This window comes from Sinohyriopsis cumingii, chromosome 1, assembly GCF_028554795.1.
Source record: "Sinohyriopsis cumingii isolate HCF-2022 chromosome 1, ASM2855479v2, whole genome shotgun sequence".
Classification (NCBI taxonomy): domain Eukaryota; kingdom Metazoa; phylum Mollusca; class Bivalvia; order Unionida; family Unionidae; genus Sinohyriopsis; species Sinohyriopsis cumingii.
Window position 1 is genome coordinate 169,656,637 of NC_142961.1, and position 14,714 is coordinate 169,671,350.

Sequence of the window (14,714 nt, forward strand, 5' to 3'; positions counted from 1 at the left end):
CAGTTCACGTTTTTATATAGATCTTATTACCATACCTATACAAAACTGTATGATGATAGAGAAGTCAGTAAATTCAGGTCTGTGTGGATTACTAACTTTGTTTTGCATTTTAAAATTTGAAATAGTATTCTTTTCAAACACATTCAGAAAGAATTGTTGTGTAAATGAAAGCCACATAATTGCAACCATTGATGAAGGAGACGCATCAAGTCTTTTTCAGCTAGATCTTTATAACAGATCATTTTATGTTTATTGTGCCTCACCAAGATGGTTGGTAGGATATACACCACTCCCTCGATAATGCCCAGATAACTTGTGAACCCACTTATAATGTGTTTTTTTATATATATACTAGAAAGTACCAATAATTTGACACAATTCTTGAACATGAAGAAAATTGTGATCAAAATTGGTAAATGAAATCTTAATATATTGCTCAATTTATCGCCAAGAACAGTTCATATGACCTGGAAATTTGAATTGACATTATGAAATTATTGACTTTTAATAAGAAGTTGTGTCTTTTGTTAAAATTTCTTTCCAAACTACATTCATGGTAAACTGTAAATAACAGTATGTACTGAAATTTCAGTGAATGAAAATGGTACTAATGCCTACTTGAGGCAGCACTGTAATAAATAAATACCAATTAAATATGTTTTTTTAATTAAGTGAAACGCATGTATTAGTCATATCTTTTAGCTCGGTTTAAGTGTAATGGTCATAAATACAATAGGCAATGTCGTATTCAAACATGAAATATGTCAGTCTGCCATAACAGTTACGATTGCGAGTGTTTCTGTGAGAACTTTAGTGCCAATGATGTTTTGATACCTAACTTGCATAAAATATTTGTTGCGATCACATTGGTATTTGTTGTATTGTTGCACTAAATTATAAGCTGACCTTGTATTATCACATTAATTAGTATGAATGAATGAAAAGTTAAAAGCCATGCAAATTCAACCTGCATAAGAGCTAGCGGCCCTGGTTGAGTGTCAGGTCATCAAACACTTACAATTATGTTTTTTTTGTGAATGTAATATAATTAAACTACCTTAAATTAGCATACTCATTCACAACTGTGATGAAAGATAGCAAGACAACCAAATAAAATGAATACTTGATGACATAAAATTCTGTTTCTCAGATATGTTTTATTAATGAGAAGCTAGTTTCACAGGTTGTAATTAATTTGTAATTACTGAATTGGCACTCAGAGATTTCCTCACAGATGTAAAGTTTTTCTATTACTTGCAATGAAATCATTGCATCAATATTTTACTACTAGAGCAATAAAAAAATGACTTACAATGATGATGTCTGTTTCACAAACCAAGTGCTTTGAGTTTTTATTGTGGTTTTTTTTTTGTGGTTTTTTTTCAATAAAAGGAATCTTGTTTGATTGTGAACTTGAATAATAAAGTAGTCTGGTTCCCTGATTAGTATACTCCTTGCATTGCACATCACTATCATAGAGAGCAAAGCAGGGAGCATATGGATCAGGGAACCAGACTATTCTACAACAACATAAAGCTGTGATGTAATACACAATGTTTTTCCGTACATGTGACAGTTGTTGAAACCAGTTGGAATATTGTTAACAATCTCTCAGTGGTTGGGCATCTTGGAAATAAAGGTAATTTTTACATAAAAACAAATAACTTGGTTAGAAAAAGCACTTTATTTACAGTTATTCCCAACATGACTTTAAAAAGAATATCCAGTCATTAAACAAACCAGTTTGCTATCCCCCTTTACGGTTTTCTCTATGTCCAGTGAGAACGGCATAATTTCATATTGTTATGGAGGTCCCTCGATAACTTGTGCCCTCGCTTATAGTACAGTTGATGTTTTTGGACCCAGTTGTGCATGAGTTATTGAGGGAGAGTTGTATAGTGTTAACTTTTTCCAGCTGTCCATCCATCGATTTGTCACACCCTAGTTAACTTTTGAGTTTGAAGTTAATTTCAGGCACTGTGGTGGACTGTTTGTATTATGTGTTATGTACCTTTCTATGCCAAATGTTTGTTGCTCTGCAATTATTTTGTATTTGACTCAACCTAATGACAAGTTCTCCATTTTTAATGCAAATTATGGTACAACCTCTAGTAATTATGAATATACATGTTCATTTTAGGGACATTTATCACAAGAAGCTGCTTAAGAGTAATATAGACCCAGGTAAGTTAACCTAATTATGAATGTGCATGTTTTTTTAGGGACATACATCAAAAAGAGCTGCTATGCATAAAACAGACCCAGGTACTATAACATAATTATGAATATAAATGTATTTTTTAGGGACATGTATAACAAAGAGCTGCTTAAGTGTAATAAAGACCCAGTCAAGTTAGCATATATATTATATATTCAACTATAAGATATTGAAATGAATCCTTGTGGAAATAAAAGTGGTATCACCACTGTGGCAATATCAGCTCTGGAACTGCATTTTCCATATAGGGAACATTGCCTACCCATATGTATGTTATATTTACATATTTAGGCCTAATTAATTTATTATCTTCTCTCTCCCACCCTCCCTCCCTCTTTTGCTTACTTTTTACTCTCATTCAGGATGAACACATGCCAACACTATTATGTAAGCAGTCATGAGGTGATGTAATCAAATATCTGAAAACAAACTTAAAACAACAGTGAGTAGATTTCAGGAATTAACTTGTTATTTTTTCACATGAATAATAGAGATTGTCATTAAGTGAAATCACATGATCTGTTTCTATTTGATATTCATTGTCACCTATACTCATTATACTCTACAAACAATTTGAGTTTTTAGGGCAAAATTTTGGATTAAATACAATACAGAAATTGTTTAATTAGTGATTGTAACTCTCAACACATTCATAATCATCTTTGAAAGTGATGGAAATTACAAACTGAAATTAAATGACATCAAAATTTAGGTGCAGTTTCTGTTACTGAGTTAGACATGGAAGCTTGCAATGACCACATAATGTGTTTTTAATGCAGAAATAAACAAAATAAATAAACTTCTAACATATGAGCTCACAATCATTGCAATCTTTAGTTTAATGATGTCACATTTTGAAGTTTGTCAGATCAAAAAGTCTGTGATAATTCTGCCTTATCCCTGTAAAGTTCACTGTATTAATCCACATAAGAAATGTGTTAACAAAAATTAAACTTTAAGTGTTGTTCTGTAGGAGATAAATTTGTAAAAAGTCGTTTTCCAAAATTGTAAAAAAAATTAAGCTCTTTTTATTGATGTAATGATACAGCCATTAACTGCATTGGCACAGAATGAAAATTCATGAAAGCTATGTGACAAGATATATGATTAAACAATCTATGTTTTATTACGAAACACTTCACTTTGTATTTTCTTGACTGAAGTCACTTTTAACATTACAATATTTCAACTTGCGAAATATTCCTTATATCTACTTAAAAATTAGATATATCATTTATTGCTTCTTAGTTTTTTTTTGCTGACCTTTTATCTGCATATATATATATATATATATATATATATATATATATATATATATATATATATATATATAAACACCAAGGACAGGAAGCTTTCTTAATTTTTACAATACTACTTGTGTGTTAAATGAGCCGTTTTAATAAAATAATTTAGTCAATGTTATTCCCTTTTACAGTAAATTTGGTTTCCTTGTTGTGAGTGGCTATGTGGGTATATTGCCATTGTGTCAAATTCTCCGTTGAAACAATACTTTCATGAACATTTTTTTAAATCCAGTTTATGTAAACATGCCGAGTATAGGCTCTTAAATGTTCAGCATTATCAGTCTTTTTATCTACATTGCTACCATTACGTTTTCTTTATTATGTAACTGTCATACTTGGATTTTATTTTATGTTTTCATTAGAATGTATTTTAATATAATCCTGTTACTAGCGTCTTAATGATTTTTTTCATATTTAAATGTACATCTTTTATTTGACTGAAATGGAGTTTGCAATCACATTCACTCTCCTGAAGTCAAAAATTGAAAGTCACTGATGGACAAAAGTAAAAAAAACCCATCACATCTGACTTCTAATCAAAATAGTACCAACAGCCTTCTGGTGGTTGATGAAGATGTAGTTTTATGTCAAAATAGAATCATTTTGGGTATATTTTTCCTTTATAAGTGTTTACAGATTGTATTAATTGAATGACAGGGTGTATTTCATTAACATGCATTTTTGGGATTTATGCTAAAACCTGCACCAAAAATTCAACTATATGTGCTAAAATTGCACACAATTTTTCAGGCTCATTCTTGTTTACTTCATTACATCTCTGCCATATTTAAAACCTCTGCCCTTTTTTTGTCCTTCTGCTAAATTTCAAGTTCAAGAATGGACTCTGCATTAGAATTGCTTATATTTATGTTTTTAGTGAGTCTAAACAGTCTGAATGCTGATATGGATAATGAAGAAATCACTAGGAAGTCATCAGAAGCACAGGTAAGGGTTAAAGCGAAGAAATTAACTCCTAGCACATCTTTATTTAAATGACTTCTGTAGATGACACTTTTATCAGTCTTAATGAAAATCATTGTAATTTTCTTTTAGCGTTGGAAAAATTCTTTGCCTGGAGTCGCAAGCCAACTTAATAATTTACTAGGAAAGTGCATTTCACCATGAACATTATGGTCATATGCATGTCACTAAAAAGACATATCAATAAAAATTTCAGATAAATATAACTAAAATCGCTATTGATAATTTTGTTCCAGCTTATACATGTATGTTGACACTTTCAATGGATGTTAAAATTTGTCTGCAGATGTCCGACATCATCAGTATAGATGTTGAACATGAACATTTTGAAAAGAAATAATAAATTTGGATATAATGTTTCTAAGTTTAACATTATACAAATCCCTATCACCTAAGAAACATTATAAACTATTGTTAAAGTATGTGGTTTCTTTGTAGATGTCTTATTATATGTCACTAGGGCTGGACAAATCCACTTGCCTAATGCCCAGGACAAACTCAAATTCAGCTCTGGCAAGTACAAGTTTTCAAGATATTTGCCCATGGGCAAGTCCAAAAAATGGAGAGATTGTGTTCATTTGATAATGCTATGTTATGCAAGTTTTATACTCTGCAATCTCCCCCCCCACCAGTAAATATATATCCACCTTTAGCATTTTATATGTATTGCATACAATTATTACATAAATGCCAGCAGTTTATTTCATTCATTATTTAACATAATTCACTGTCTGAGTCTGTCACTTCCATCTTGTAGTCATTCTCAAAGTCATTCTTGCACCTGACACAGATGTGATAACATGATTGCTTATTACTTGAAGCAGGTTTTGACAAATAGGGAATAATTATATTTTATATTTAATGTCTCAGTTACAGTTTAATTGTAATTGTTGTAACTATTTGGGATTAGTCAACTTTCAAGTCCTAATGTAACTACAGGCAGTGGGCAAGTAGATTTCTCCCAAGTCATTATGCTGGCTAGTGAAGCTGTTTGATTGACTTTCTGGATTAATCAGATTAATCAAGCTCAACCACATGTGTGTTGTTTATCAACTGTTGATTTCATTGTAATTATAGGTGTATTATATACTTCCTGTTTGGCAGTTACATGGATACAAATAAGTCTTCTCAAATCATTTAGGTGTGTAAATAATGTAATCATTAAAAAAATTACTGTTTGGCAATTAATTACATGAAAAAGAAAAGCTTTCATTAATTTTTATGTAGTTCAAGAGATAACATCAGTTACTGTATTTATCTATATACCTTTGCCTCTGCATCCTGTTCTCTGGCTATTGTTTAAAATAATTTTTTCTTCTTATATGGCTATTTCTCTACATGTACTATCAGATATATCTTTTTTGATAATTGAACTTATTGCCGTAAGTTTTCATGTACAAGAAAAGGTAGAAAGAAGCAATGTGCTGTTTATTGGTTAAATAAATATAAAACAATTTCAAGAACACGTCCCATATTTTACCCTACCTTATTTTTAAAACTTTTGTTGTGATAATAATTATGTTGTGATATTTTTGGACAAGCTCTGCTCTGATATCCAATGGTCAGCTTCTATTTTCCAGTTAGTATGCTCAGGAGCAATTTGACTTCTATAACATTTTTGTCCACCCATGCAATCAGTAAGTATCAGTGCTCTCAAGAGTGCAATAAGAGTTTTTGATGTTGGTGATTGTTTAATCATCACACATTTGTTAAGAGAGTCTGAGTTCTTGAGAATTTGATGTACCAAAAATTTCACTCTGTGTTACATTGATAATACTGAAAAACAAAAGTCCCTTGAAAGGACTGACACTCTACTGAGTTAAAAGAATTTCCTGAAATTCAAGATAAGACCATTTGTCCATTTTAACTGTCGACCGCTCCGGTGGCCTAAGGGTTAGAGCGAACCAAGTCATACCAAAGACTAATAAATAAATCATAAATAGTTTTTGGTGAAAAAACGCACATCAATATGCACAAAGCAGAGTTGTGATAACATTTTTCAGATGGCCACTGGTGGCCAATTCAATGTCCTATTGGCATCATTTTTATTTAGGCTTAAGTAGACATGATGAGAAGTCTATTAGTGAAAACCCCACGTTGATATGACAATCCAATCAGGAGGTGCAGTGATAATAAGAGTTTCAATATCGTTGCCATAGTGGCCTTGTCAAATCTCAGAACCATTTTCATAAAGGACCATCTAGACATCATAAGAAATCGTTTAGTAAAAATCCCTTGTTGATATGACCATCCATTCAGGATGAGTAGCGATAACAAGATGTTCAAGATGGCTGGTGTGGTGGACATAATAGATGCCCAAGCATCATCATTTTCATTTTAAAAAAATCAACAAAGACCATTGGATGAATGTATGTGCAAAGTTTCAAGGTAATCCTGAAAGTAGTTTAGGATGAATAGCAATAAGAATCTTGTGCTAACAGATGGACGGATGATGGACAACAGACCACTCTGTAAGCTATTCTGGTCTATGAATGGTACAACTAAAATCTGATGGACTTCTATTTACCCTACATTATGTAATCATTTGAAACATTTTATTAACTTAATATTAAGTCATACATGCCAACCACTGGCAAGGAAAAAGTTTGATCCAAGTGGACAAGAAGAGTAATCTGGGCAGAAAAAGAGTAATTCACATATAACATAATACAATTCAATGAGCATATGTACAAAATGATTTATTAACCTCTATGGTCTTTTAACATCAATTACTGCTTCAAGTTTTCATATATAGCACTTTGAGCTTTAAAAAGCAACAGACGCTCACATTGCATTTCAAAACACTTTGTACCAGCTGAGATTATGAATGTTTTGCACACCAGTAGAGTACTAAGTGCTGGATTACAGAGCCTGGATCTGAATTCAGTTTTATTTTTCTTAACAATACTGAACAATCTCTCATAGTCAGCATTAGAATGGTAAAGAACCAATATTCCTTTCATAACCTGACCAAGAAGAGGAAATATATATATCTTCCAGTTACTGGGTCTTTTAGCTGGGAAATAAGGTGCCATTGCACATCAACTCTGTCCACATTAAGTACATTGTAAGGTAGAATGCCAACTTGATACTTCAGGAGTTCTCCTAATATATCGGCAGCCTTTCCTGCAGCAAGGTGCTTCATATGACAGGGACAAGCTAATATGTACACTGATGGAGACATTTTTCAAAATATAGAATACAACTCCTTTATGAATTTTCATGGCTTCTGCAATTTTAAGTGATTATCTTCTGCTAAACACCTAATAATATTTGATAAATTTGTTCTTGCACTTGCATATTTTCTGTAATCAGAATTTTGGAATTAGGAAACTTCTGTTTGAACAAAGGACAAACATAGTCTTCTGATGTTATGTGTAGTCTGTGTTCTATTAAGAACTCAGTAAATAATGCCTCTGCATTTATAAAATTCATGTCCACAGTTTATTTCTGCTGTAAAAAAGAAGTTACCTTAGTATTGGAGTTAGTAAAATGAGCTAATTCAAGTTTTCTTTGTTTTACCACGATGACCAATATTAAAATCCTTTACACACAGCCTGCAATGAACATGAAGCTGCCCTAGAATGGAAAACTGTATTGTGTAATTCATGTATTCATTTTTGAATTGGTTTTTCATCTTTTTCTACTCCATCTGTGAATTATTTGAAAAACATTTTTGCTCTAACACTATAATAGACTAGAATAAATCTGACTTTACTTTGAGCACCAAATACTGACAGACTAATTCTGTACCAGATATGAATTAGAACAAAGAATCTGCGAGCAGAGATTAAAAATTAGAAAACCAGTCTGTTCTCTTCTAACTAAGCAATACAGCTTCTAAAAATAGAAACCGAGGTCAAAAGTTTGAAAGTAGAAACCAGAATGTTTCTTGGAAATAGGGCAGCTGCTATAAATAGAACATAATACTGTTGTGAAAGTGCATGCAAGTCTACGGACAAGCGTGCATTTATGTCGTAGTTATGTAGAAGCCGTCTTTTCTAGAATATGGTCTGAAAGATCAATGGGATGTTAATAAAAATGAGAAAACAAATGATTTCATTTTTGGGGAGGGGGATATACCAAAAACGCATAATCTGAATACAGTTACGCATAAGGCATAATTTAGTGAAAAAAAGCGTAATGATTATGCCAAAAGCATAATGGTTGGCATATATGTTAAGTAGATGAATCTTTTATTTGGTTAAAAACCTAATTCATTATGCAAACCATTATAGTGCAAGGTTCCACAAAAAGTGGTCCAGTTTATGCACCGGTTGTGGACAAAGTTAGTTAACCGAATTTTTGTATCATTTATAAAATGTGAAAATTATTAAATATACACTTATTTTGTTTTTATTTCAAATTATTTAACTTTCAAGGCACTGAGATACAGATATTGGAGTGATCTAATTAGAACCGGTATCAGCATTAGAAAGCCTAGCTTGGGACCAGTGCATTAGTTTGAGCAATATTTAGGTGGACCGGAAAATGCACAAAATTTAAAACAGAAAATAAAACAACCTTGAGCAATATTGACGTTCAAAACTCGAAACATATATCAGTAAATGAACAAAGAAGGATAATCTGAGCCTTCAGTTAAAACAGAGAAATTCTATACTAGCATTTTTCTACAGTTGATGAAACAGGTACCATATATACTTACTAATAAGTCAGATACAACAGCAAACAATATAGACCCCAATCTGCATAATATATTTCTACCAATTACACCTAACAAACTAAAAGACCCAGATCTGTTGGCATGTTATGTGATGGCATATCTGGGTCTGTGTAGTTTGATATATATGTTGTATCCATATTACTAGGAATGAGCAGAAAGTCGTCATATCCATATTATTAGGAATGAGCAGAAAGTTGTTGTATCCATATTATTAGGAATGAGCAGAAAGTTGTTGTATCCATATTATTAGGAATGAGCAGAAAGTCGTCATATCCATATTATTAGGAATGAGCAGAAAGTTGTTGTATCCATATTACTAGGAATGAGCAGAAAGTCGTCATATCCATATTATTAGGAATGAGCAGAAAGTTGTTGTATCCATATTATTAGGAATGAGCAGAAAGTTGTTGTATCCATATTATTAGGAATGAGCAGGAAGTGGTTGTATCCATATTATTAGGAATGAGCAGAAAGTTGTTGTATCCATATTATTAGGAATGAGCAGAAAGTCGTCATATCCAAATTATTAGGAATGAGCAGAAAGTTGTTGTATCCATATTATTAGGAATGAGCAGAAAGTTGTTGTGTATCCATATTATTAGGAATGAGCAGAAAGTCGTGATATCCATATTATTAGGAATGAGCACTCAGTGGATCAGCAAGCACCAATAATAATAATAGCACCAAATGAAGGGTCAAAACCAGTGGTTGGTAATCATTTATGTACATATTCAGAACCAGTGGTTGATAATCATTCATATTACTATGCATACTTGCTTATAAGTCAAGCCAACTATTAATAACATAGACCATGATCTGCCATTCTTTGTTCCACTGCTTACTACTAACAAGCTGCATTGACCCAATGGCAGATCTGGGTCTGTGCAGTTTACAGTTGGAATAGAGTTATAAGCTATAAACGATTGCATATAAGTTGGTGCCTTCAAAATGAAGCTTTTTAAAATTTACTTAATACTAACACTAAAAAATTGCAATTTGAAAATAGGGAGCAGTGACCATTGTATTAACAGAGGTTGTTTGTCTGACCAGTTAATTGCAATTTGAAAATAGGGAGCAAGGACCATTGTATTAATAGAGGTTGTTTGTCTGACCAGTTAATTTTGTAGTTGAGTAAGTGAAATTTATTTAACTTGCCACGTGGAAAAGTGGGAAAAAATAAATTTATGTTAGTCCTTTTATGTTACTGAGATATGTTATAATGACACAAAATAACTGCTTTAATCATTATTTTTATTGTAAGCCTGCTTACTTACTGCCATAAACAAACATTTTTAAGCATTTCTTAAATGATCACATCAAAAATACCTTAAAATTTAAGTTTTTCTGTTAATGTGTACATATTTGAAAGTACAGAGGGCCTTGCAAAGAGCACCTGTCCTTAAAAGACATTGCTTTTTCTTTATAGACAGGTTTTGTAAGCATGTTTTGGATAATGATTCAAATTCTTGAATCTAACATACATAATTAATCAAATGACTTTAGTCATTTTATGGTAGCTATTTGAAAGTACAGTGTGACCCCGCTATAACATCGTAGTTGGGAGCCATAACACCCGACCACGTTATATACCGAACCATGTTATATGTAACCAAGTCAGTTAGCCGAAGAAAATGTACCCCCCCCCCAACAACAACAAAATTGTGTGTGTGTGGGGGGTGTAGGTAATAAATGCGGGCGGTAAAATACGTGCTTTGTTGGCACAGTTACCATCTTGAATTGATGCATATTAAATGAGAAATACACCTGTAGTGAAAACAGAGAAGACATAATATAATAGTTTACTTTATTTAGAGAACCATGAATTGGTACATATACGTGAATCCTGTTTATATATAAATGTCTAATGTATAGCATGAATAGAGTATCAACACCATGTACTCACCTGCGAACCTCATCATATACATTGAATCCACAATACAAGTGATTCCATCGAAAATATGCACACACAGCTTTAAAATATTCATTAATTTTGTAACAGGACATATTGGTCTGAATTCAGTGGAAAAACATAGCACAGTCGCGTAACGAATGACGAAGCACATTTACTTGTACATTCCAAGTCAGTAAAAGTTAGTTTGCGTTTTAAGCCGCCGTTGGCATAAACTATTTCCCTACAAAAAGGAAACTTTCACAGCACAGTTAAAGTGTTCCAGTTACGTTGGAAAATGCAAAAATCCATCAGATTCCATCACTTATATTTAAGTTTGGTACTGTCTTCCTTTGAAGAAAAGTTCTTTGCTGTTATTGAAAGATTGTAGTTGGCTTTCTTTGATGAAGGGTGCATGCGCTATTGAAGTCACCGCTAAAGGACAGCTTTGGAGAACCAAATGAATGCCCATTTCTTATTGTGGCGGCAACATCAAATAATTGTAATGCATGATTGAGACTGGTATTTTTTCCATTTGCTGAGCACGTTTTCATGACAGTCGGTGCTTCAAAGGTAATCTGTTTCCTTTGAAATTTCAGCAAACTATTTTATCTGGGTACATTTTTAAAAAGGAATTGGCTGTCATTTAGACTATTCTAGTTACTGTCCCTCCATGCCTACTGAATAAACCAATAAGTAAGATGTATTTTTTTAATTTTTTTTTATACATTTGTGGTAGCAGCGTAATGCTGCCTACCACGCATGCGTCTGAAAATTAACAAAGGGTCAACAGACGATAGAGACGCAGGTGTTCTGATGACAGGGATTATTACAGAAAATGTGAGCATTCTGAAGGATTTAATTCTGAGTGAAACGAAGAGGAATTGTACTTACCATCCACATACAAATGTCAGTCTTTGTAAATATATTAATTACTAGCGAGTGGCTGAAAATCCAATGAAAGATAGATTATGAGACAATGCCTCGTCTGGTTGATCTCCGTTACCAGAAATGTCAACAACAAAAAAATCGGATATTTCACAACATACATAACTCGTGCTAGATGCCAGGATAAGCTTATTATGATATAACAATGCACTGTTTAGATGGTTTGTCAGTATGGACAAAGAATTTGTTTTTTTTATGTAACAATAGATACATTTCATTGCATTTTATATCCAATTTGCAGCTTCCTTTCATGGGGCCTCTGAATTTCTGCACTCCAAACCAATGGTTGTATATAAAAGTTTAAACAGCCAACAATGTCACCAACAAATAAATAAAAAGCCACATGGTATGTTTTGCAGCCAATAAGGAAAAACAATCCAAGTTTGTGACATGGGCGAAGACCTACGCGATATCAGAATAAACTTTTTATGTTTTTTCTTCTTCTTACTTTTAAGAAGAAAAAAAAACTTTTTCGTGTACGAGAAAAATACAGAAGTGCTCAGAAGGAAAACTTTTGAAAATTTAGAATTTTCTACACATTTTACATTTAATGTAATCTGTTTTTCCCAAGCAGTTTGTTTTCCTTTAGATGCCAAGTTATCATAGAACTTTACCTTTTAACTTCAGGTGGCTGTTCAGAAACTGAAAGAAACACTGTCAGGAATTGATATGCAAACCAGCACTTATATAAAAAATATTCAGGTAAAGTAATATTTACCGTATGTGCTCACTTATAAGTCAAGTCAGACTAAAACAATTAAGAACAAGGTCTGCATTAGCATAATGTGCCTGAATAAACTGCACAGAACCAGATTTGATTGCACATTATGCGATGGCAGTTCTGGGTCTATGTAGTTTGCAGTTGGACCCATCTTACAAGTGAGTACATATGATATTAATTAAAAGAGATATGACAATAATTGTTGTTTGGTTGTTGATTCTAACAGAATTTATATGAAATGCATTTGGCACAAATAGATTTGTTCCTTGAACATGGTCATATAAAACAGAGCACGATTATGTAGACATCATTAACAAATTCTGTTGACATGCTGTAATATATGCTATTATAGGTTATTTGAATGAATTATGTAACGAAGATAGTTTCTCCATTAAATACATTACCTAATCACTTTACATTAACTTTTTTGGCTACATCTGAATGAAGCCCTTTCGAAAAGACAAAGTAGTGTGTGTACACACTCACACACACACACAGAGGGAAGCAACTCTAATAAGAAAAGTCCCCTTTCTACCGGCTAGGTGGGTACTGTTATTTCCAGTTTAAACAAGTTTTACCTTTCACTGCCATGATGTAAAACGTCATGCAGATGACAGAATTCTAGAATTTCTATAAGTTAAATTTATTCATCCACATTTTTCTCTAATTGGAACAGCAAATTAAAATGTTGCTTGATATGGTACAATCAAGTTTTTGTAAAAAAATAAGGTGAATTTATTGATATTTTTTTATTGTATCGTTTTCATTATAATTGTTTTTCATAGCAACCTATGGTTTCACTGCTGAAATTTCCTGGCTGCTTTATTTGGCAATGACTTTAATTATAGCTCATTTTACTATATATATATATATATATATATATATATATATATATATATATATATATATATATATATATATATATATATGACTTATGTACTTGTTTGGTTATTCTCTTCTTCATTACAGAGATGACAATACAGTACAATACCTGGAAGTGATTCAAAGTCATGGAGGGGTGTTGGTGTGGATAGGGAAAATATGGTCTCAAGTCCTTAAGAAATAACTCGAGTGCCGCAAAAACAACCTCATTGGGGATCTTGAAATGCTCCCTTAACCCCCCTCTCCGAAGATACCAAAGACAATTCCAGATCTTTAGGTGTTGTAGATGCGATTGTTGATAATGGAACAGAAAATTGTTCAGGATCACATTGGGGATAAGCTTTTATTGCTGTCCATGACAATTGTAAGTCAATTATCACCCAACGAGGGTGCAGAGCCATACCTATCTCCACCTTCAATACCAGGTACTCTATCAATACTTCACAATATTCTTGTTGGATGTGCCGCTTATTTGACATGTATGGCTGGCCATACCAAATGAACCACAATATTACTTGTATGGACAGATGGCTGGCTGGCCGTACAGCCCAACCATGATAGCATTTATTATCCACCATTTGTTCTGACTGTTGAGCAACTGGTTCAGCCATACAGATGTGTAATATACAACTATAGTAGTCACGAATTGCTTATTACAGACTCACAGGGTGGCCATGTATTCTGACAATTTCTTTATCTTATGCTGAGCAATATTGCACAGCGAAACTGACCAGCAGGCTGAACATTACTATGCCTCTTCATACTGAACTGGCTTTATTCATAGAGTGACCCAGCTGCTCAAAACCGGCTTTCTATAATACCTATGTAATTGCCATATGGAATGCTGTACTCTTTATTCAAGGACCCAAGGTATACAAGAGGAAGATAATCCCTGCCTAGACAAAGGAGATGAAATGGAAATGCCTGAATCATCCAAGAAAATTCAGCTTTAAGGCAGCAATAGAAGAAATCTTTGAGAGATAGCAATAAGTCATTGAGCTGCATAGGGTTTGGAACGAGAGATTTTGCAACTGTACTAGTGGTAAATAAAGTCTATGCATACATTACAAACTGTTGACCGCTCCGGT

At 32.9% G+C, this 14,714-nt stretch overlaps 1 protein-coding gene across 3 annotated transcripts in view; it reads left to right on the plus strand.

Annotated features, from left to right (window-relative positions):
- LOC149808362 (uncharacterized) overlaps window positions 1–14,714 on the plus strand; it is a 41,427-nt gene that overhangs the window by 16,897 nt on the left and 9,816 nt on the right. For all 3 annotated transcript variants that reach the window (XM_089976198.1, XM_089976207.1, XM_089976216.1), the window contains exons 6-8: window positions 2,141–2,184; window positions 4,400–4,467; window positions 12,651–12,725. In XM_089976198.1, coding sequence (XP_089832324.1) covers window positions 2,141–2,184; window positions 4,400–4,467; window positions 12,651–12,725 — 187 coding nt within the window. The remainder of the gene's footprint in view (window positions 1–2,140; window positions 2,185–4,399; window positions 4,468–12,650; window positions 12,726–14,714) is intronic.